Source organism: Stegodyphus dumicola, chromosome 10 (assembly GCF_044657685.1).
Source record: "Stegodyphus dumicola isolate Sdum_Otavi_A_Nest chromosome 10, ASM4465768v1".
Classification (NCBI taxonomy): Eukaryota; Metazoa; Arthropoda; class Arachnida; order Araneae; family Eresidae; genus Stegodyphus; species Stegodyphus dumicola.
Window position 1 is genome coordinate 159316961 of NC_140777.1, and position 25071 is coordinate 159342031.

General features: G+C 30.7%; 1 protein-coding gene across 6 annotated transcripts in view; it reads left to right on the forward strand.

Moving 5' to 3' along the window:
* SPoCk (secretory pathway calcium atpase) overlaps positions 1-24870 on the forward strand; it is a 253313-nt gene extending 228443 nt beyond the window's left edge. For 5 of the 6 annotated variants that reach the window (XM_085825761.1, XM_085825757.1, XM_085825758.1 and 2 more), the window contains 2 exons: positions 2372-2513; positions 21120-24870. In XM_085825761.1, coding sequence (XP_085681887.1) covers positions 2372-2513; positions 21120-21244 — 267 coding nt within the window. In that variant the 3' untranslated portion in view covers positions 21245-24870. The remainder of the gene's footprint in view (positions 1-2371; positions 2514-21119) is intronic. The other variant, XR_015043598.1, reaches the window with a different exon arrangement.
* Positions 24871-25071: the final 201 nt, after the last annotated feature.

A 25071-nucleotide genomic window follows, 5' to 3' on the forward strand; every position in this document is an offset into this window, starting at 1 on the left:
CAGTTCAAAATGTCCTGAACTGGGTTCATCATCAATGCTGCTTTTTCCAATTTTAAATTTTTTAAACCATTTCTGGGCAGTCCTTACATTAAGTGTGTTCACAATGTACACTATTAATTTTTATCACTGAAAACCTGGCAGATTCACCACACGAAAATAAAAAATGTAGCACAGCACGTTTGTACTGATTATCTATATTCATCTTCTATGGGTACTAAAATGCGTTCGATATTTACGAAAGTTGGTGATGAACTGAATAATATGTTAGTCAAGTGATGACAAGTTTCAAAAGGTTCAAAATTGTATTGTTTTAGTAAATGCGTCATAGTGAATTACACGTGCACGAACTTATGGACTGACACAATAATTTTATTGGTGAAACTGGAAAATAATAAAAATTTAGAACATCAAGTATCATGAGTATATAATTAGCAATGTTAAAGAGTAGATATGCTGGCCATATGATAAGAAACGAATATTATTGGAAAAAATTTTTGGGGGAGGAAGGACTTTTTTTCAGCATTGAAATTCATCATGGTATATGAATAGGATTTTACCATATATGTATCCTAAGCTTAGCAGTCAGTATAAAAATATTTTTATGTGCTTGGAAATTGCATTTTGAGCTCCAATTTTCATACTTATTCTGTTTTTATAATTCTGGCTTTAATTATGATATATCTAACAATACAGAATATCTGATACTGATCCTAGAGGTTTTAGTATTTAATTTAAAAGCCATAATATAATATATCCGGCGTAAGTTCTAAAATATTAATTTCTGGCTTGACTGCCTTTATATATGCCAGCTGGCATAAACCTTTATTTAAGATATTATTAAAAAACTGAAAAACATACTTGGTACTTAATGAGTTTTATTTAGATAAATTAACTGAAGGCATGGCTATCCTCACAGTTTCCTTATGTGTTTGAGGATTATTTAGTTCCCGATAATTTTGCAAGTATAAATTGATAAGTAAGAACATAAAATATTTATTGCATTCCTAATGCAGTTATTTTAAGTGAAATACTGTATATTTTGCTTATGAGATTAATAAGACATTACTATGATGCTGATGCATGAATATTTTTATATTTTAAAATGTGCAGTGCATATTTGGATTTCTAATAGCGTGCAACTGAAAATTGATTTTGATGATTACTTTGTGTGAATATGTAAATTGTTTCTCGTTTGCATTACAGTTTAACGTTTTAAAATTTTTAACACAAATCACTTACTGAAAAATGTGTTTTGAGCAGCATTTTAAATTTGTTATTTTTGTAATCTTACTTTTGGTCCCTGTGTTATTCCAGCTGTAAAATTAATTACCAAAATAATTTGTAATGTGGGTAGGCATTCATCTTGGCTTTTTTATGAGTGCGTGCCCTTTATGGATGCAGCTCAATGGCCTAAAAATGTAGTAGTTTCTTGGTGAGATTTAACAAATAAGATTTCTTGGTGGGGCTCTAAAAAATACTGGAGATGAGAGAAAGGCTTGCTCAAGCTATATGAAATATCACACTATTTTTAAAGGAATAGAAAGAAATGTGTAGCAGGTGTATCTCAATCCCAATATTAATATAAATATTTTCAGTGAGATGCTGTAGTTCCCAATATTATTACTAGTGATTATGGTGGTGCTTAGTAGGAGCAGATTTAAACAATTATGTCTCATGGGCTGCTAATCTGTATTACGACTACTTTTTTACATGACTACTCAATCAGTAATGCTAGTTTTGAAGATTAACTAAGCACAAATTCAATGCGTGAAATTTGCAGATTTAAGTGATCAAGTTTGCCAGTTTTGGCAACTAAGTGTAGTGGCCACCTTAACAGGAAAAGTTCCCAAAGGCCTCACTTGTAGGGAAAAAATATCTGGTAAAATTTTTTGTCGGGTTCTAAAATGGCCTAAATTTTTGTCACATTTATAATATTTTACCATAAATTACTATAAAAATTGCTTTTTAAATGCATCTGTGCTCTCAGTTAAACAGATTTTGGTCTTTAGTCAAAAATTTGCCAATACTATAGTTATTTTTATATGTACTTTAGATACCATGCTGTGATTTATGAAATAATATAAATAGCATATTATAACAAGCTTAAAGAATGCATATGTGTAATTAAAAACAAAATGCTGTAATGAAGCTCTAGAAACATAATTGCAGTTTTGTGTCAGATTTTGATATTTATTTTAGAATTATTATTTTTTAAACCAAAATTCCTGCATTTTCTAGTTTATTATTTTAATATTCTCACATTTGAATTAGTATATGAAGATTTCTAATTCTCTCTCTCTTTTTTTTTTTTTTTTTTTTTTTTTTTTGTTTGTTTGTTTTTTTATTATTATTATTATTATTTCCCACCCAGACCAAATCAATATTTACTATAGGTCTGTGTAGCAACAGAATGTTTCTAATAGCAGTTACAGGATCTGTCATCGGCCAATTACTAGTAATTTATTTTGCACCATTACAGAGGATATTTCAGACAGAAGCTTTGCCATTATCAGGTCAGTGCAAGGACCCTTTTTTATTTATTTATTTTTGAATCAGAACCTTAAAATGGAATATTATAAATATTTATGTGACTATGCTGTCCTTTCTGATGATAATAACCTTAGTAGAAGTGTCAGTCATGCAGTGGTGTAGCTAGGGTAGGGCAAGGGGGGGGACATCTGTTCCCGGGGGCAGCCATCCAAGAGGCGGCAAATTGATGCTACGAAATTTTTTAGTGAAATGTTTTCCATTCTTGGCACAAAGAAAGGGGTGCAAATCCTTCAGTTGTTCCCGGGCACTGGAAACTCTAGCTACGCCCCTGCAGTCATGTCAGGTTTATTTTCATTGAGGGTAGACAGCATTATGCCATGAGAGAATCAGTTTGTCATGTTAGCATGAGGAAAATCAAAATTTCTCATTTGCCATCATCTTATTTTTAAGCTAATTAATTTTGAGTCCCCCATCCCCTCTGTAAAAATCAACTTATATTTCTTTGTTGAATCAAAGAAAGATAAAAATACTGCGTTCAGTAGCTAGGCAAAATTGCTATGTTCTGTGACATTGAAGCAGAATAAAAAGATTCTTTGCAGATTCTTTGTATTGAAGTAAGAAAATATGCTGTTGAAACAGCAGTGTTTCATTTTCAACTGTGAAGAGGATTACCACAGAAGGGGAAGAATTAGTCATTTCTGATAGCTAACTTTCATCTCCTTGTAAATATGGACTGTTATATTAGGCGGCAAGAAAAATTCTCTTCATAAAAGTAATAAAAACATAAATTTATTCACAGAAAATACAGGTTTGTTCTTAGTCACGGTTTCTCATACTGCTGTCTTGCAAGAGAAGAGCACACTGTTGCCAATCCACTGCACAGGGTTCATAGCGGTCCTTATAAGTGCTTATAAGTCCTTATATTTGAAAATAAAATATAAAGGCCCTTATAGGTGCTTGCTTTTTCTTTAAAGCCCTTATTTTTTTGTTTTTAGTGCTTTTTTTTTTAATGAACGCACTTTTTTTCTCTGTACCAAAGCCGAAACTAAATAAACAACTTTTCTTCCTAATATTGAATGTCAGATGGTGAATCATACTCCCGGAAATAGCTTTTCTTCTTTTTTCTTCTTTTCTCATGGTGTGCACAAAGAGTACAGACAGGTGCCCATCATTCTATTGGTCAAAGAATTGCGAAAGCAGTAGAAAATTCCGGTACGTTCAGCATTCTTTTCCTCCCACCGAAATACTACACACGTTTGAATTTCTATCAAGATCTTAATAATTTGCATTCTCGTTCTGCTTGGTCAGTTCATATTCGTGTTTATTATGATCGTTATGCTTATATTATGAGCATATGTATGAATGTTTATAATAACATAGTTGCAGTAACTGCTGAAGTATAGTAAACTTTTAAAAATGTTTGTGTTTTAACACAGATTAGCTTTCTAAGGAATAATATTTGGAATGGCTTAAATAAAGGGAAAGTAATCGAATAGTAAAAATAATTTTGTTTTTTTGGCCAATACATTATACAGTATGAAGATTGGGAGGTTCTCCCCTTTCACCGCAAAATCTCGAATACTGACACTGTTACAGTTCGCTGCAAAACAAGCAACGGACACCCCCCCCCCTTTTTTTTTTTTTGGTCACTTTCCAATCTGGATTGAATAGGACTAAAAGTTCTGCGGTCTACCAACCCAAGCAAAGAATGATTCTATTCCATTCCGGAAATTTAACGCCGTTCAGAATTTAGATTTAAATTATTTAAATATCAATATGAGTAGAAAAATAAATTGTATTTATTATTAGGTTCCAGGCGAATACAATAAATATACCTTATTATTATTTATTTTCTCTATTTTGAACTGAAATTTCATCATTAAATCTTGTAATATAGTGTAGTTCTGCATAGTTTTTTTTTTCCTCTCATTGTAAACTAGTTCTGTAAATTGAACTGTTATTTAAAATTAAAATAATAATAATAATAATAAAAGTAATTATTTTCCATGGTTGAGATAATGCTTATTCTCTCTTAATAAATACTGCATTTCTCATATTTTAAATTACAAGTCTAATTTTTAAGGTTATGCAGTTGTGTATAATGTAATTAGATAGGTGCTTATTTTTTTAACTAAAATGTGGCTTTGAACCCTGACTGCAGCTAAATATTGGCATCAAAGGCTTGGGCTTGTCAATTGCCAACATCCTCCCACCTTAACTTCATTCAAAGACATTAACTTAACAAATATTTTAGCATTAAAATCTGTATTTCTTGAAAAAGAAACTAATATTTAAAAAAGTATGATTTCTACACTATTAAAATTACATGATTACAATTTTTTACAAATAATAATTTTATAAGTTCAGTCTTATAGGAGTTTAAATCTCATGATCACATGCAGATAGTTTTCGTAGAGTTTCAGAGAGTTCTTTTACCTTGGGTTCTTTTACCTTTTTGCCTTGTTGCTCTCGTCACTTTTGGACTGGGCTAAGTCTTCTGTTACTTCAGCAGCACCTTGATGTCCAACAATTTCCAGTGAATAGATTCTTTGAAGTGGTCGTAACAGTATACCCAGTGCTGTTTTGACACGTACAATTCTCACTCTGCCATGGTGGCCTGGGATAAGTTCTATCATTTTTCGCAAGTGGCCAATCTGAGCTTTTTTTTTTTTTTTTTTTTTTTCCCCATTATCACTTACGATTAATACAATGTCATCAACATTTATCTTCAACGATCTTTTATTGACCTCCATCTTCAGTTGGCCTAAAATATTCACTATAAAATCTTTGCTATAACTCTTCTCTCAACTGTAGTCTGTACTTAAACCATTTATTGAGGACTTGAACTAGTACTGATCCAACATCTTCAACATCATTATGGGACATATTAGGAATGAAAGAAACTGGATTATTTCAATCTTCAGAAATCAAAGTTAGAGGTTGAGATTTATGATTCCTTCACAATCACATAGAATTGTTTGTAGTTCTTCAAATTCCAGCAATGCTTTCTCAAGAACTTTTCTTAGCAGTTGTTTAAGAGTACCTATCATTCTCTCCCAACATCCATGCTGCCATTGTGTAGGAGGAATAAATTTCTGGTGGATCTTCTTTGCAGAGCTGTAAACCTCAGTTTCTTTTCAGTTAATATTATTTAAAGCACTAGATGCTACAAAATTACTTTCATTGTCGCTATAAATTATAAATGGTCATCCTCTAAATCTAACAGATCTTCTGAACTCTTGTAAAAAACAGTAAGTTGACAGAGTGAAAATGAGCTCGAGAGTACTGCCCGATGTACTCCACATGTAAATAGACGACATGTCCATGCTTACTTCTGGGTTGTCTTCCCTTAGCTTTTGAGGTATAAAGGACCAGTGAAATCTACACCTATTATTTCAAAAGCTTTAGCATTATGTACACGATCTTCAAGCAAGACAGTTGGTTAAACTTCCATATTTTTTACTTTGTACCTTTTACACTGTAAACATTAATTAAGAGGAGCTTGGATGGTATGACGACCTTTTAAAGTCCTAATGCTCACTAAGAATTTTTCTCAACATCTGAGTACTAGCATGAGATGATTTTAAATGTGTATCAAAAATCAGTTTGAAAACAACAGGATGGTTATAATTAGGTAAAGCTGTTGGGTGCCAAAAATCCTTCTGTCTTCTCAATGAGAAATTTTCGATCTTAATAAAACACTTTCTTCGTCAACATAGGGGTTAAATTAGATAATCAAGAATCAACAAAAGCACAAAATGTTTTCCTTTGAATTATTTGCAATATCTTGTTTTCAGCTGCTCTATATTCTTCACAAGACAAATCACCATGGATATGTTGAACTTTTAGAATTTGACTGTTCTCCTTGAACTGTAATATCCAACTGTGTGACTCTACTTCAAGATATGTTTGTAATATCACTTTATATTTTCCAGTTGAATGCTCATTAATGAAGATTTGATGCATTTTTCTTCTCCACTGGGTCATCTTGTTCATATGTTTGACTGCCAAGATTTCTTACATTCTTTTAGCCAATGTGGATCTTCCCACCATCAGTATTTTAGCAACTGTTTTGCTCTACATCCTGTAGAAGGTAAATTTGTAGGATTCTAATCACCTGATATATATGTTCCCATAGGTGTCAGAAGCGAGTTCTAAATTTTTTTTTTACTCTGTTACTAAAATTTACCACTGATCATGGTGGCAGATCCAACTAAGAACCGTGGTTGAGTCTGTCCAAAAGAAAGATCCTGTATCTTCTAGTTTAAAAGCTACTGTTTCTGATGTATGCAACCTAGCTCCAATTATAGCTGCTGGCAGTTCCAATCTTGGTGTTGTAATCTTCATAAGAGTACTTCTTGATGGGCTTGTAGTAATTGCACTGATATCCTATGCTTTGGTTCACATCTGATAGATACTGTGGCAGTATATGCTAGTTAACTGGCATCACAGAAAGTATGCAGACTAAAAATTTCATCTCTCTATTCCTACTAAACCATCTGGGTTCTTTTATATTGATTAAATATGGTAACTCTTTCGTCCTCTTCAAAAATTCTTCTTTTACCTCATTATTCACTTCAGCATCCCATGTTGTCTTTCAGGCAGACTGCAACAGAAGTTTAGGACGTAATGTCCCAGGGCATGTAAACTGTACAGGATCAAAAACTAGGTTAAAAACTGACAGGATTTTTCTTTTTTCACTTTGTTTTCTTTAAATTCCAATCTGGACTAATCTCTAGAATATCAGCGTCTCTATCCCATAATAGTTCCAAAACATTTGACTTGTTGATTTCAAATACAGAAATTTCTAAACTGTGTTCCCAACCTCTCAAATCAAATTGTGCCTTTTCCATAATTTCGGTTACTTCTGTCATAAAACCTTTAAGTTCTGGTATGTCTTCTACACTGGTAATACAGTTATCAACATAAAAACTATGAGAAGTAACCAGTATCTTTCACCTTATTCAATTAGCATGCATTTCTTTGTTAAGGGAAGATTAATAACTGCTCTTAATAGAAAAGGGCTGCAGGTTATGCCAAAAACTATTGGATTATGAAGTAAAATTTGCAGATATCCCTTCTGTGTCAAACCACAAGAAATGGGGGAAAGCCTTATCTCCTTCAATTGCAAAAATGCTGTTCTTCTGCCCGATATGACACGCCTATTTTCCCATATTGAAATCTCACCAGTATAGATAGTATATATTCCGTTAAGTTTATTCCAGTTTTCAAACAATCATTCAATAAAGGGCTTTTGGAAACCTTCACTGAAGTATAAAAAACTGGTCTCATCTTAGTTGTACACTGCTCAAAAAAAAAAAAAAAAAAGGGACAGTCCTATATCTCTCGATCTACTGGGCCGATTGACAAAATTCAAACTGTGTTCTTCATGTCTCGAAAGCGCGACTTAGGATATATATTAGATTTATATATAGCACTATTCTAACATAGGTATTTTGACACAAAATCGGACTTTTTCTGAAATAACATACCAATTTTTTTACATATTTCGATTCTACGACTCAAATTACGCCTAAATATGAAATTTTGTAAAATTTGGAGCAAAATTTACGGAGAAATTCACAAATTTTGGCACTATTTTGTCAGTTTGCGCCAAGAATAGTTCACTTGGCGAACTTCTTAATATATGGCAACCTAGTTTCCTTTCTCGTGAGAGGAAAAAAAGTCACCATCCTTCCTTTTTTCCAAATAATATTCTTTATATTGTATTTCTAATTATAACTTATTATTTTAAGTAATTTTTTCTTTTTTGAATTTCATTTTAATTGTTTAAGTTGCATGGTTTTTTTCGAATAACTGTTTTAAAAATTTCTATTTACCTATTCGAACTGCGTAAATAAAGGTGCAGAGTTTATTTTTTTTCAAATAGTTTTCTTTATATATATTTTTCGTCATAGTTATTATATTAGGTAATTTTTAAATACTTATACTTTTATTTTAATTGTTTGTGTTGCATTGTCTCTTCAGATAATTGTTTTAAAATTTTCTATTTATTCCTTCGAACTGAGCATTTTAAATAAATTTTCCAGAATTTGATTTTATTTATTTGAATTGCGTTTCTTTCGGAGGAATACTTTGTAACCCAGATTACGATGCGTTTGAAAAGTGCATATATTAAAAGAGCAAATACAGTAAAGCATAGTTAACACGCCTTTCAATGTTCCGTTCAGAAAAGGTATATATAAATAAGAGAAATGTATAACCGACATTTTAACTTAGGATGACTTGCATACACTGCTTTAAACAGTTTTATCATTGTGCCCATTGCTTTACACAATTTTATCCTACATTTGGTTTCTTAAATGTTATTCATATTTTAGTCAAATATTTTATTTTTGAAATCATAAGAATCAAATATCATAAGATTAAAAAGTTTTAAATTAAAAAAAAATACAAATACTAAATTTTACCCAAAAATTTATTTTTTCTTCTCTTTTTCTTCAGGCATTCTACTTTATTCTTGCTCTTTTTCTTTAGGCATTCCGCAAGTATATTAAAAAGTATCCAACTTTTCGAAATATCTTGATATTTCTGACAATCATTTTAAATAAAGTTATGGCCTTCCATTTCATAAAGGCCTACAAACGGCCGAGCGGTAAAGTCGCTGAACACTGGTAGTTCATTCCGGGGTTTGAATCCCGGTAAACGGGCTGGTTACATTGGTGTTTTCGTGGATTTTCTCATGTGTACCATGTATGCCAGCTGGTTTTCCTTTGAAAGTTCTTCACAAAGGCATCCTTCCTTTTAGGCAGATAACCCTGCTTTGACGTAACTTAATAATCCAATTCAATCCATTTCATCAATATTTGGTCAGAGCCTTTATCAGTCTTTAGAGGCTAAACATTTTGAAGGTATGAGATGAAAGAAAAGACTGGTTTCATGAAGAGGTTTTAGTTTATTTAATTATGACAAAGCACACTAGGGCTATCTGCCTAAGGGGAGGGATGCTTTCGTGGAGGACTTTCTAAGGAAAACTGGTTCGCATACATGTTACACATGGGGAAAACCACGAAAACGCGCATGCAGCCAGCCCGTTTGCGGGATTTGAACCTCGGACCGAACTACCAGAGTTCAGCGACTTAAAATAACTGTTCGCTCGGCCGCTGTTTCATCAGGAGGGAAAAAAAACGCCTTTAGGTGACATTCACATACAATACTGGATAAACTCCTGAATCTTCAAATAATTCGACTGAGAAAATCATGGGGTTCTCCATTTATGGTACGATACGATGTTCTATAACGTAATTTAGATTCATACAACCATATAGTTTAAAACCAGTCGCTCTTCACTTTAATCTGCAATGATATCATTTTTGTTTTTTCTGATAACACAAGCTCAATTGATGGCATTTGCTGGTGTACACGCCCAAGTGTTTTCTCTTTGAATGCCTAAATTCTTTGAAGTAACCTGAAAGTATATTCAAAAGCGTCCAACTTTTTTAAACATCTTGGTATGTCTAAGAGCCAAATTTTCCCTGCAAATTTTTCTTGCTTTTCTTCCTAATTTTCTTCTTTCCTTCTACAGTTATTTTAAGTGCTCACACAAGAAAATTAAGATTTTTCGATTGCTAGATTTTCATAAATTTTGCATTCTTGTCAATTTTTTAAAATATCAATTGCATCAACTGTGTTTCGGCTGAAGACAGCTTTTCATTTTCTAGATATTTTAACTATAAACAAAGTATAGAGCAAAGTCCAAAGGATAAATATTTTAAATAAAAGATTTTTTGCTAAATGACAAAGAAATAAAACAGTCCAGCAGTGTTTATTCTTCACCACCGAGTGACCCAATTCTTATATCGGCTGAAACAATCTAAATCATATTAAAGATCATGTTTTTTTATACAATTTATAACGCGAGGGAAAAATTAGCTTCTTAAAACATTTTTTCTAAGAAGATTAATATAAAAGATTATATTTATATATATATATTTTTTTTAAAGCTGGGACTTGAACCAAACTGTCAAACTTTTAAAGTTTAATTTACATAGTGGTTATAATTAAAGTTCCAATTTGAAATGGTCATAAAAGGAAAACTACCAGGCCAAATGTTATCAAACTTGGGAATCGTGTAAAGGAGGTTATGAGAATTTATTTTCCGCGGAAAAAATATAGAGTTCAAAAACTCACCACCAGGGGGAAAATGGCACTGTATACAATATTGTTAAATGAAATAAGACACAAAAACATCTGTTTAAAATGCGTTTAATATTTTCCGAAACATGTTACAAAGCAGGTTCAATGTAGCGTCCAGCATTTTCTGAAAGTAAGTTAAATCCTGTTACTGCATTCTCGACAGCAGCTCTTAGCATATCAGGAGGAATGTTATGGATATGTCAGTGTATCACATTTTTCATTTCTGCCAAATTGTTTAGATTATCACCATAAACAGTGCTTTTGAGATAACCCCATAGCCAAGAGTCACAAAGGTTGAGGTCTGGTGGGAAAAGGGGAAGTGTTGGCTTATAAGACTTTCATTCGTGAAATGTAACTGTGCGACACACGTGAGGTGGGGCCCAGCCCTGCATAAAAATCATAGTATCTAAAATGCCACGTTACTGCAGTTCATGTATCATGAAACATTTTAACATTGACTCTTAAGTGAGCTGCAATCACAGTGGTCCAGCTGTCGACTGCTCTTCAGAGAAAAATGGCTCAGTTATAATACTAGCTGTCATTCAACACTAAACGGTGTGGAATGACTGCTATGCAATCGAATGCAGTAGGAGAATGCAATGGAACTGGATAGATAACATGAGAGATTTCTTTGGCCCAAATCAATTAAAAGCGTTTTGAATCGGTATCTTCATGTTTTAGTGCCGAATTCAGACTTCAAAAATAACTAATTAGTGATCTGTAAGAAAACGATTTCCAGATTGTACGCACTTGTGCGAGTGATTTGCGATCTCACATTTTCTAATCGCTAATTCATGGTTTTCACGGACGAATTTCTCACGGATGGCGCACTCGACTTTTATCGAATTTAACGCCTTTAAATGGTAATTTGCCTACTTCAGTTTCTTAAGGGTACACAACATATTAAACACGTGTAACAAAAGGTTAAGTTAGATTCCGACCCTTATTTCGTTTAACAATATTGCATACAGCGCCATTTTCCCCTGGTGGTGAGGTTTCCAACTTTCTTTTTTTCGCGGAAAATAAATTCCCATGACATCCTTTACACGGTTACAAGGTTTAATAACATTTGATCCAGTAGTTTTCCTTTTATGACCGTTTCAAAGTGAAATTTTAATTATAACCACCCTGTATATTATTAAATTTTAATGTGAAGCTATGCGTTATATGTATACCATGCGTAAGATTTTCGCTTTTATGGAAAAAATAAAGAATTGAAGCAAATATACTTAGGACATTAGACCAAAACTGAAAAAATTTCCCCTCCCTCCGAAAATAAAATATTGAAACTTCGACCATGAATTTATTGAATTATCGAAATATTCAATTTGACTTATCTTCCAAATCCTAGTTCCGACAACAATTCCATCAAAAATTCCGAATTACTGAAGTAAAAGGTTTAGTATATATTGACTGTATGTTAATAAAGTAATAAGAGTGTAACAAAAAATAGATTATAGAATTTACGCTGATGCAACTATTTGTTTGAATGCACAACATGTAATGGAAGAAAAGGCTTGTAGAGATCTGTTTTTGACATGCCTCTAAAAGTAGATGTCATACTCCTTTTGTCTCTTCAATGTCAAAAAACTTTCCTTTGAGAGGCCTTTAGTTTTGGGGAGGAAAAAATCATAAGAAGACAAATTTGAAGAACATGCAGGACAATTGAGTACACATACTTATTTTCGGAGCACAAGCGGTTCTCCGATTGTTTATTGAATAATGAAAAGATGCATTGTCATGCAATACAAAACATTTGGAATACGTTTTCTGACTGAAAACGTAAGATTAAAAGTCGTCTGCTTAATTCACAGCCATTTACAAGTCAACTACTCGGGCAATTGCAGAATTGTTTTGATCATAAGCTTGTAAGACAAATGTAATATCACTGGATTTAAACACTTCTTTAATCTTCCGAGAACGTTCCTTCTTTAGCTCATATTCCAAGAATATTAAGTGAATGCAATTATTGCAAAAGAAATTGAATATTCATTTGCAGTACGGCTTGGTAGTTTACTAACAAGTTAACAAAACTTAAATTCTGCTTTTTGTGTCTAAGAATACAACAATATTTTAAATATTTACAAATAAAATATTAAATTGGAGATTTAATTGGAGCCTCACCAGTTGCCTAGCATTTGAAGATTGTTAAATACTAATTGTTTGTTGCGAAGTCTAACCCAGGCTTGCATGGTTGGTTTTCGTAGTTTTCTAGGTTCTCTATGAAAGCATCTTAATCAAATAGCTCCCATGTTCTTTCTATGTTCAAATAACCAACTAACCTAGTTTAAGTGCGATTTCCAAGGGAAGTTACTAGCAAAACCCGAATACTCATTAAAAATCATGTAGCTTGCCAATCGGGAGTAACATGAAAGATACGGCACCAATAATTGAATTGCTGTTACGGTACGCTGTTTCTAAACTTAGATGGTCATTCCTTAATTAAATAGCCCACCAGCGGCCGAGCGGTAAAGACGCTGATCATTGGTAGTTCGGTCCGAGGTTCGAATCTCGCGAACGGGCTGGCCGCATCGGCGTTTTCGTGGTTTTCCCCATGTATAACATGTATACGAGCCAGTTTACCTTAGAAAGTCCTCCACGAAGGCATCCCTCCCTTTAGGCAGATAGCCCTCATGTGCTTTGCCATAACTAAATAATCCAATCCAATCCTTAATTAAATATAATTGGTTTGTAACTTCTACTGGAACTGACGGTAAGAATTGAAGTGCAAATAAATAATATCGTGTGCAAGCTTGATTAATATAAAATTTAAAATATTTGCATAGAAAAATATTTGCAATCAGACAGAAAGTTTTTTGAAATATTTGCAATTACTTTATAAGAAGGATTTATTAATAACCGTAATAATTACTAATTATATTACTGATGATTAGGATTCAGTTCTTGACAATTACATTCTAAATTAGAATTTTAAGGATATAATGAAAATACGCTACGCACAAAAATACATTTTAGGATAAAAATGAGTTGGTTTTTTGTGTTTTAAAATTTCTTAAATTCATTTAATAAACATCGTATCCTCGTTGTTAATTGAATCCTGAATGTTGGGTGGCGTTTATAGAATTATTCTTACTTGTCCACAGAATCTGACTTATCCAGCCATTAAGTAACTGCAGATCATTTCTACATAAACATTGAACTTCCATTAATTCAGTCTCTAGAGGGCCGTATGTTTATATCATAATTTGACTTTTATAAAAATGATTATTCTAAATATTATGTTTCTATAAAAATATACTGTGCTTTAGAAATGTGGATGATAGTATCAGCCGCTCTTTCAGCCACTTCAAAAGCAACAGTTTGTTTAGAAATAAATTATGCAGTTAATGTCATAAAATTCAAATAAATATGAAACGAAAATTTTCAGTTTTAGACAGTTCGATTTAAACGAAGTAAAGTAGCAGATGATAAAACGCTGAAGGTAAAAATTTACTCTTATTTTTTTTAGAAAAGGAAGATAGAGAGAAATTTAAAAAAAAAAAAAATAGTTAAAAATTTGAATAATATCATCTATAATTTAAAAAAAAATAGCTTTTCATATAGTATTAATAAATATTTATTACGCTTCGTTGAGGGAAAAAATGTTATTAATGCTCCGTAAAATCTTACTTGAAATTTAAGGTTAAAAATAGCTGTGGCAATTCACTGTAACAAAAATCCATAGACCACATTTGGCGTTATTATCACTCAAAAAAAAGATGCCAAATTTCAAAACTCGAAAAATGTAAATTCGTGTATATCTTAGAAAATTTTGAATAAAAAAGTCTAATTTTTTGCAGATATGCTTAAAAATACACCTACTTTAAGATGATGGTAAAAATTTTATAGGTTATAATTCAAAATGTTTTTCGAAAAATTTATAAAAATTATTTAAAAATAGAAATTTAAAAAATAAAACACAAAAAATGGATAAATTTTATTTGGAATGAACCTAAATTTTGAAATGTGAGAGAAAAAATCAAAAAAGTTTTATAAAAAAAGAGATATTAATAAATATTTGCCAAATTCAATTAACATTGAGGAGCTAAAATTTTGAGAGCTAATATTTAAAAAACTACTCGTACGATTTTTACAAAACTTGGTATTCTGGCATAATTTGAGACGTAGAATTGAAATATGGAAAAAAATTGGTATGTTATTTCAGAAAAAGTCCGGTTTTGTGTCAAAATACCTATGTTAGAATAGTGCTATATATAAATCTAATATATATCCTAAGTCGCGCTTTCGAGACATGAAAAATGCAATTTGAATTCTGTCAATCGGCCCAGTAGAACGGGAGATATAGCACTGTCCCCCCCCCCCTTTTTTTTTTTTTTTTTTTTTTTTTTTTTTTTTTTTTTTTTGAGCAGTGTACATTTTCCTTCAAAACGTGATGATGTGGAAAATAATGTCTAAGTAGAGAACACTCGGCTTCATGAACTATTTCAATTACATCTTCTTTTAAACATTCTTTGAATACTTGCTGATATTCTATAGACTGTTGTTTCAAGTAGTGAAGTTAAGTCATTATTACATTTCTTCTGTCTTAAGTTCCAGAAACTTTTCATTTTAATGTCCAACCTAATTTAGTTTTCATGGTAACTAACCCTTTAATTTCTTTTCTTTCACCTGTAAAGAGTTTTCCCGCAACATCTGATCTAATTAATATTTCAATAAGACTTAGAGCCTTTCGCATGCAACTTATAATAACATTAGAAGATTTAAGTTCTTGATAGCTAATTTAAGGAATGTCACCTCAAAACTACATAAATAAATCTTACAAAATTTTTAGATTTCGATTCATTTGTTACTGTACCTTCAAATAAATAAGTGTTACTGTACCTTCGAATAAGTAAATGTTACTGTACCTTCAATTAAATGTTGTACAATTTCTTCTTTAATTGGCTCATAATTCATATTTAAAGCTGAAGACATCTGTGATCCCATATCAGTTATTACAGGAGCATGACACTCAATGTTATTACCCATTAACTAGTACCTAAAGGAAAACTTCAGGATTAGAAAATGAACTTGAATGTAATGTATGAATACATTGTACATTCTCCTTTGTTGACTCAAGGGACTTGTTTTCACAGACTTTTTTTTTTTTTTTGTTGTTGTCTTTATTGTTATCATTATTTGTTTTATATTGTTCCATATGCGTTATCAAAAAATGTCTCTTTGAACATAATGTACATTTTACTGGAACCATACAGATTTTTACATTATGTCCTGATTTCAGGCAACAAAAACATCTGTTATGAAATAGAGTTGTGTGTGTGTGTGTTAGTTACCGACACATTTAAAATATTCATTACTGTTACATTTGCTTATACAAAATAGACATGCATTACTTGAATTATTTTCTTTAACAACAAATAAATGAATAGCACCAGCAGTTTCTTTATTTGATTTCAAATTTACCCATTTGTTTTTCCTTAAAGGATTTATTTTCAAAATTAAGACTAGAAACTGCAATTGAAACCTATTGCTCTGCTTTGACTTCGTTTTGGATAAATTTCATTAAATATTCAAAGTGATCTTTTGATGTTTCTCCAATTGCTTGTCTGTGATAGATTCTTATCAATTTATCTGGAACACATGATTCTGCCATTGGAAGCAGAATTGCATTATATGTTTCATTTGCTACACCTAAAAGATTCTAAGCTGTCCTACAAAGTGGGAAGGTGAGAAATGGAATTTGTCCTAGTATTTTGAACAACTAATGAGAAAAGTTCTCTAATGTATACTTCTGTTAATAAATCTTTTTTAGACAAATGGTAATCTTAAATCTTCTGTTACGATCAGATAATTATCTGCAGTTGCAGGCTAACTATCTACTAATTCTCAAGCTTAAGAATTTATCACAGTTGATTGAATAAGGTACTGGAATTTATCTACAGGATCTATATTGTCATCTCCATGTGTTTTTTAAATAAGGCCCAAAATGCATCCATTTTTAATATTTCAATCAAATTTCTTTAACTCAATTTGCATATGATCATTTTGTCTATTTGTGGAAGAATATTATATTTGCAAAATATTTACATTATCTGAAGAATCTGCTACACTCTCAACATCAGTTTCTTTATTTTTCTTGTCTAAAATTATTTTAACCTTAATACAGTATAAGTCCAGAAATCCGCAAAGCCTGGGACCAGAGGTTGTGTGGATTTTAGGATTTTGCAGATTTCAGGACAGAAAAGATAAATCATAATATTCAGACTAAAAGTGCAAAATAAATAAGGCATATTAGATACTTTTAATTAAACTGTTATATACATTATTGCAATAACTTATTATATGCATTAAATTATTATTACATATGTAAATTGATTATATTATTCATTGTATTATATGAACATAGCATTGAGGTTTGCTGATTTCGCCTCATGCAAAGATTTCCGGTCTTAGAATCACTGTTGCTGTAAAATTTCAACAGCTTTTCTTTATTTTTCCGTATATCATACACAATCGTGTCCCAATTCCATATGATTCTGCTATAAACCGAGGAGTAGCACCTGCCTCCATCTTTTGCAGAATTACTGTCAATGCAACATGTTTACATTTTTCAATGTTGCAAGCAGTAAAATCATGAGTGCGTTTCTTATCTGTCGTTGTATTAACAAGGGCTGAAATTTAAAATATTCTTAATTTATCCACAAAATATTTGGATAAAAAAAAAAGGGGCAGCACTAAATAATCTCATGAAATAACAAAGCTCAGAAAATACAACAACGTGAATCGTGAACTTGAAAGACGAGTTGAGTGAATCATCTGCTTTTTTACCTCGATGCAGATTAGAGGGGAAAAAACTTTTATCATGATCTCAATAATTTGGTATTTCCATTATGACTCATTATTATTCGGTAATTATGACATCGTTATTCAGTAAGTATTTTTTCTTCGATATTTCATACTCAATGTTGCGGTTTCCAGAACCTATAAACTGAATGTTTATATTTTGAGAGGCAACACGGATTTTAGGTCGGCAGGGTTTTGGTATTTGACTGTATAATTATTTAAGTAATGTTCAACAGACTTACTTTCATTTTCTAAATCCTCCTCTGTCATGTTAGTTTCTAACATTCCATCCAATATTTGATTGTTCAAGCTTTGTAATTCTTCACATTTTTTTCTGTAAAATCTGGATTGCATTTTGGTGACATCATTGGAACCCTCTTTATTGGTGTTTCCATATATCTCATGAGTAATCATCATAAATGAACTTTTTGTCACTTTCCTCGATTTAATGATCTTTTCCATGTTTACAAATAATGTCCTATTGCTAGAAAGTCATATGTTATGGAAACACTATGATCATTTACTTTTCTTAAACAGACTCAACGAAGTTGTATTAGAAGGCAAGGAAAGTACTCTTCTCAAAAGTGATATAAACATAAATTTATTTATAGAAAATTCAGGTTCATTACTAGTTATGTTTTCACATACGGCAGTCTTACGAGAGAAAAACACATTGTTGCCAGTCTGCTGCATCTAAGTATTGGTATCAAAGTGTGTGGCTTGTAAATAGCCTACAATTACAATTGATAACCTTAATAAGTATATCATATGAAATGTAATTATTGGATTTTATATCAAAAGAATAGCTTGTACTGCTGTGCAGAAACTGTTGCTGGTTGTAAAAAAACCACATATATTTACCATGAAAGAAGAAACCTTGTACTGAATTTTGCATAAAGTATGTTTTAACTGACACAAATATATAAATATTTGGAACTACTCTTATATGTGCCCTCAGGTCATCAAATTTCTACCTACATTTTTTGTCTACATTTTGAATTTTAAGCCTAAAATGTCTCCAAAAATGCGGTTTTCACACATGCAAAATCTGCGTTTTGAAGACACAATTTAAGCTAAAAAAAACGAAACGAAAACAAAAAATTTAGGTAGCAAAAACATAAAGTTTCTAACCAAAAATATCTGACAAGAATCCATGTACACAGCGATATGTTTTAACTTCAAAAAACATCTACGAATTGCACATTCTAGGCAGTGAAGGAATCTATGAACTATGCACACCTCGCTTCAATAAATTAACATAACAATAAATTTCAAAAAATGTGTACACAGCATGTACACAGCATTCTGTTTAAACTTCAAAAAAAATCTAGGCATTGCACACAAATCAACCAAATAAACTAAACTAAATTACAAACAATTCAAAAAACAACAATTACAACACAAATTCATAGTAAAAAAACAATGAACATAACATTGTACAAAATGAAAACAGTAAAATAAAATGTACTTACCATAATACATTCCTGAATAAAATTTCGCCAGTCACACAACGTCTCTGAACAAAAGTGCGATTTTGCTATATCAAATGTCTTTCTAAGATTCAAAATTTCAAAAGTAACGATAAAAACTTCTTCCAAAGTTCACTTACTACATGAAAACCACAATCCAAATCTTAAACTCCACTAACAGCCACATACTTTACCAGCAACCATTTGACTGCAAATCCGCACAAGAACTATCAAAAACGCCCTTCTTCGTCCGAGATCTCATAGCAGCTTTGCATTTCGGACTCCGTTTCAAAAGTCCCACAGAAATTCCAAAAATACACATCAATCCTCATAAACACACCTGTGAACAAAAGAATCGTTAACAACTCCAACATTGTACCTTTTAATACTAAATTTACTTTCCACACAATCTAAAATATGCGACTGAAATCTTGCCATCACGTCTATCATTGCAACATAGGCCATTTTAAAACACGCACAACATGAACCAACAAGCAATTAAACCACTCCAGCGAAAGATTTTTCAATGTCAACAGGGTTGCCATACAACACGCAATCATGCCAAAAACCAGCACAGAAAACATATCGCCACCTTTGGTGATGTTAGGGCACATATAAGAGTAGAGCCAAATATTTCAACAAAATGAGTTTTCATTGGCACAATACATGTTGCATATGCATGGCATTTTAATCGAAAAGGTGCGCATTGTGTCATGGAGATGTAAATTTTTATATGATATGAAAAAGCACGGAAATGTGGATCAATACAAATTTGACCTTTAAAAATTCTGAAACAAGATGTCATAGTTGTGAACATGAAATGTTCCATCAGTTCAAGGTACAGATTAATTGTTGTTTATGCTAGCAGAATATGAGGTTTTATTCTGAGTGCATTACTTCTGTATAAATCTAGAAATAATATTATCATAGGCAAGTACACATTAAAAATTTCAAAAAATGAAAACAGGGAAACTTCTGAATACATATTAAAGAATTTATCGCATGCTAAGATGATGTTTTATAACACACTAAAATGCAAAGGTATTATTTCTAAATATTTCACTAAAAGAGTTATGCTTGGAAGACAAGTTTGAATTTTTGCTTGGCATTGAGAAAAAAATCTAAACTCTTCCTAATAATTTCTGAAAATGTATCACTTATTCATGCTAACAGAGTTGATTAACCTTTAATGAAATACGGGCACATCATCAGATTGCTGCTATTCCATTGTGATTAAAATCCCATTCAGCTAGTGTGAGTAGACTTGTATTGAAGAAAGGAACATTGTTAACTCAAACCTACAAAAATTTAGATTTCACAGAGGAAGAGACACTGAAAATAACCAAATGAAATATTTTTACCATTTTTTGAAAAAGGATGGTATTAATGAAAAAATCATCATCATTCTGAATTTCAGTAAGGCAATTTTGAGATATGAATCAAAAGTCACATAACGTATTTTATGGTGGAACAGTGATATTAATTTTATGAAGTGTGCAATCACTGCAAAAAATTTCCCTAGAGATGAAAAAAAAAAATTAGAAATATCTGAGATGAATGGTTGAAAAATTAAAATTTATTTTTTGAAAATCATTTAAAGTTTTTTTAATTTAAAAAAATCATCTTTTTTCAAACAAATAAATTAAAAAATAAGAATTTTGGGGGGAAATGTGTTTCATTTATTGAAAAAATTGCAAAATTTCAGTCATCAGTTTTTTTTATACATTTCTTGAATTTTTCAAAAATTATTCACTAAGTTATAAAATAATAAAATAACATCGCATGATCTAAAAAGTTTCAATTATGTTACAAGTTACATTTTTCTGCCTATTATTTTTATTTATATTATTTGTAATCTTGAAGCCTAATAATTAGTTTCTCTGTATTGATGTTAAATACTGTAACAAAATCAAAATGAAGGGCTGGTTATTTTTTATCTGTTTAAATAAATTATGCTTATTTTGAATGGGAAATTTGTATCAGTGAGAATTCTTAAAATCCAGAAAGTAAAATCATTTCATTCTTCCAATATTTTCAAAAGTGTATTAATAGTAATAATCTTTTTTTAATCCTATGCATCTGAAAATGACACACTAATCAATAGCAACTATTACTTTTTTTTTTTTTTTTTTCTTTACATACATCTTGAGATTACTATTTCTGAATTTTAAAAACTATTTGTATACATTTCTTTTTCAGATATTCTGATGCTTGTGGCTTTGACGTCATCGGTTTTTGTCGTTGCAGAAATTAAAAAATTTATAGAAAGAGCTATTCTTCGAAGACAAACAGAAAAAAGATTCTTTGACTCTGATTATGTATAAATATTAGTTTAATTTTCTGCAGAAATTTTTCATTGTAGAGTTTTTATATGACTGTAAATTTGTTCTTTTATTTGTAGCTTAAATTTTGTCTTTATTCTTTAAACTGCTATTTAATTTAATTTTTTTTAATGAAATATTATCATAAGATTGAAAATGTGAAAAATATTCAATGTGCATAGTAAGACTTTGTTTTTCTGCTTATATCTAACTGTTTCAGGTTCATATTTCTGTTTTATTATTCAGAACATATTTTATTAAATAGTGCATCATTCTTCAATTTCTTATATTTTATAAATCATAAAACCATTTTCACAATTGCCTTAAAATGTTCACGCTTTCACCATGCTTAAGCAAAATTTTTGGATACTGTAAAGCTATTTTAATTGTGTCAAAAAGTGCTAGGAAATTACTTTGTATGTGTGCATGTGTTTGTGTATATATCTGTACATGGTATTTATTGCATAATGTGCATCAAATTGCACTTATGGAGTTTCTGTGATACAGTGTTTCTGCTGAGATAATTATAAAATATTAAACTGTGGCTTTATTTTTTTTATTTCGGCATTTAACTTTTTTCTGTTTTTTACCAAAATTTTAAAATAGCTTGTGTACTTACTTTAGTAATGTATGTATGAAAAAAATGCTCAATTGTCTATATTATTGGCCTCCATTACTTTACTTCATGTATGTAACTGAAAATAAAGACTTTAATTCAAATCACATAATGGTAAATGTAATGAAAGTATTTTATATACTTAGGTAATAGAGATTTCAAGACAAGCAGTTTTTTGAACATGTGGAGATAGATTAAAAAAAAAAGTTGTAGGAATAATATAAAAAAGCCATATATATATATATATATATATATATATATGGTATATGTATATATATTAAAATACCATTTAGGAAAATAGAAGTTGTTGAAGTTATCTATGAACTGCTTATCTGCTGAACAGTCTGAACTAGAATACCTTTTTAGTGCAAGATGTAAATCATTTAACCATTTGTTACTGATTATGTTTTTACCCATCTGAAAAAGTGTGCTTATATATTCAGTACAACAAAAAAGTGTGGATATAGTTTCTCAACAAAGTTGCTTTGTATATTTCACATCTGTTTTAATAAAAGCAGAAGAATAAATTGATGACAGCCATGATATTTCATTTCACTCTGCTTATATAAAAAAATTGTAATATTTTTCGTGAAAATAGTAAAATGAAATAGACTAAAAATCTATTTCTTGTAAATTACGTTGACTGTAAGATCATCTTCAGCTTTATGTATTGTGTATAGCTCTTTATTCATTGCATAATTTTTATATTGTAATTTCTAAGAAATTTTAAAATGTGTATCAAAATTTAGTATCAAAAATGACAAAAGATAAGATTTTTTAAACATACTCATAAATTTTTACTTTTAAATATCTCGCTTCACAAATTACGGACCATTTCAGTAAAATCATAGCTCAGTACATGTTGTAATACATTGCTTTTCAATGTATTTTTTTTTACTTTGTATATAGATTATGTATTTTGTATATATACTGTTAATTGTTGCTGTAAAAAACGTTTTGAAGGGTAATTTCTACATATGTGTTTATATTAAATGAAGAATTTGTATTTATGTGAGAGGAATGATGCCAACATAATGAAATATTTTAATGAGCTATAGATAGTTCCTTTTTCTGTAATATTAAAACTTAAATTTCATATCTAGTTCGAACGTTTACAAATTTTATGAATTTCTAACTACAAATTGCAGGTTTTTCTATCTTAAAACATGATTTGTACAGAAAACAGACAGTTATAAACCATAAGATTGAATCATTAATCTTTTAAAATTCTGTTACTATTTCCACCCCCTACAATCAAAAATTAAGTTAATAAGACAGTTACAAAAAGGGAGAGAAAAAAAGTGTTATATATGCCTTATACTGTGGTGAAATTAATAATATTTCACTTAATTTCCCTCCTCATTTGTGCATTTTTATGTGATCCTTATCGCTTCTGTATTTCTAATTCCTTCTAAATCTAGGTCTAAATTTCTTAAACTTCATCACAAAAGATTAAATTTGTGAGTTTATGCAGGTTTTCTTAAATTGATCGGGGATGTAGGGAAATGAGAAAAGTGTTCTAAATCATAGCTATTGCATTGTTTCCACTGCATAGAAAAGTATAGCTGAATTGTTTACGACAGTACTCCTCCCTCCTTCAGAAAATTTTAGGTTTACATTGTCCTGAGTATGGTATAAAGTGTTACTTTGGCCGTCATAACTCTGTTTCCTAAAGTGCACTAGAATAAACCGCTTCATAGCTTAGTAAATGGTCATTATAATATTCTAATAGAAGACCCGTTACTAGTTCTCAGTGGGACATATTTCTGACTACTAGTGCATCCTGCTCCAAAAAAGCTTCTTTTTAAAATTTCAAGAATCAATTTGAAATCTCTCTATTTATTTGCTTGTGCCCATCAGTAAGTTGTTAGAGGACTTATTCTGTAGTGATATCTGAAGTCTTCATGAAGTATGGTATTCTGGGATGATTGATTTCAGAAGGAAACTGTATTCTATGTCAGTTTTGGAATTGGCTATTCACTGTGTGAATATCAATGAGTGACCAAGCTGAGATTTCCAGTCGCATTCTTCCTGTGTGAAACCTTTCTAGAGATATCCTATTAAGTCATGTTATTCTATTAGTTATTATCATTCAAGGATTTTAAGAGGATCTCTCTTCTAAGAAACATTATGATGTATTTTTAACAGCTGTGCAACTCAGAAATGGAGAATCTGAGCTTAATTAATTTTGACTTAACTAATCTAAACACAAATTGCTACATATGTTGTTCGGATTACACATTAGCCATTGTGAATGTACAATACTGTCTATTGTATTTTGTATGTAATTTTTGTCTATGTAATTTTGAGTTCAGGGGATTTATGTACACAATACTTTTATTTTACATACAAAATAAGGGCATCTAGGGAAGATTCATCAGTTCCTAATAAGCTTAAACCTAGTATTACATAAGGAATTAACATTTGATTCTTTTTTTATAATTAGCTGCAAAGATTTAACAGCAGCAGTTTTTAATGGACTGTTGATTAAATTAATTTACATTAAAGAAAAAGCAGATTAGCTTAAATTCTAATCCAATGATTGGTACTGTGATATCCAATTATTGGTATTTTTAATATTTAAAAAAAACCTCATTAGAATAGGATAAGTGGAGTCCTGAGAGTAACCTACATGGGAACTTCTTATAGGTTGAATTATGACATTTGTGTTGCCAAAATATAGTATAATTATTCTGCCAGTAGAGATTATTTGTTTTATTTTTGTAAAAATATCAGCATCTTTATAAGTACTTTATGTGTATTAGCTATAAGGGGGCGTTTTTGTTTTTTCATGAGTTTAATTATTGTTACAGAAATCTGTACTTGGATTTGAAAAACGGTGTTCATATGTAATGTATGATAATCACCACTCTCTTGGCATTTATGCATCAAGAAATTTATTGCATACTATTATGTAAGAAACATTTTTATTCAAACACAAATTTTCCTGCAATATACAGACTCACTATGTTAGTAATCACGCAAAAAGATAATAAAATTGTCATGACCTGCCTTTTTATATTTATATTTAATTTTTATAAATGATTCACATTTGATATTGGTCACATACTATAACTTATAGCTAGTGTTTCATGCATTAGAAGCTCTAGATTATATTAAAATATTATGAATTTTGCTTTTAAAAATATGACAGAAAAATCAGTCCTGAAAGTTGAAATCTAACTTTTTTTCTTTTTTTTTCATTATAGCTGTT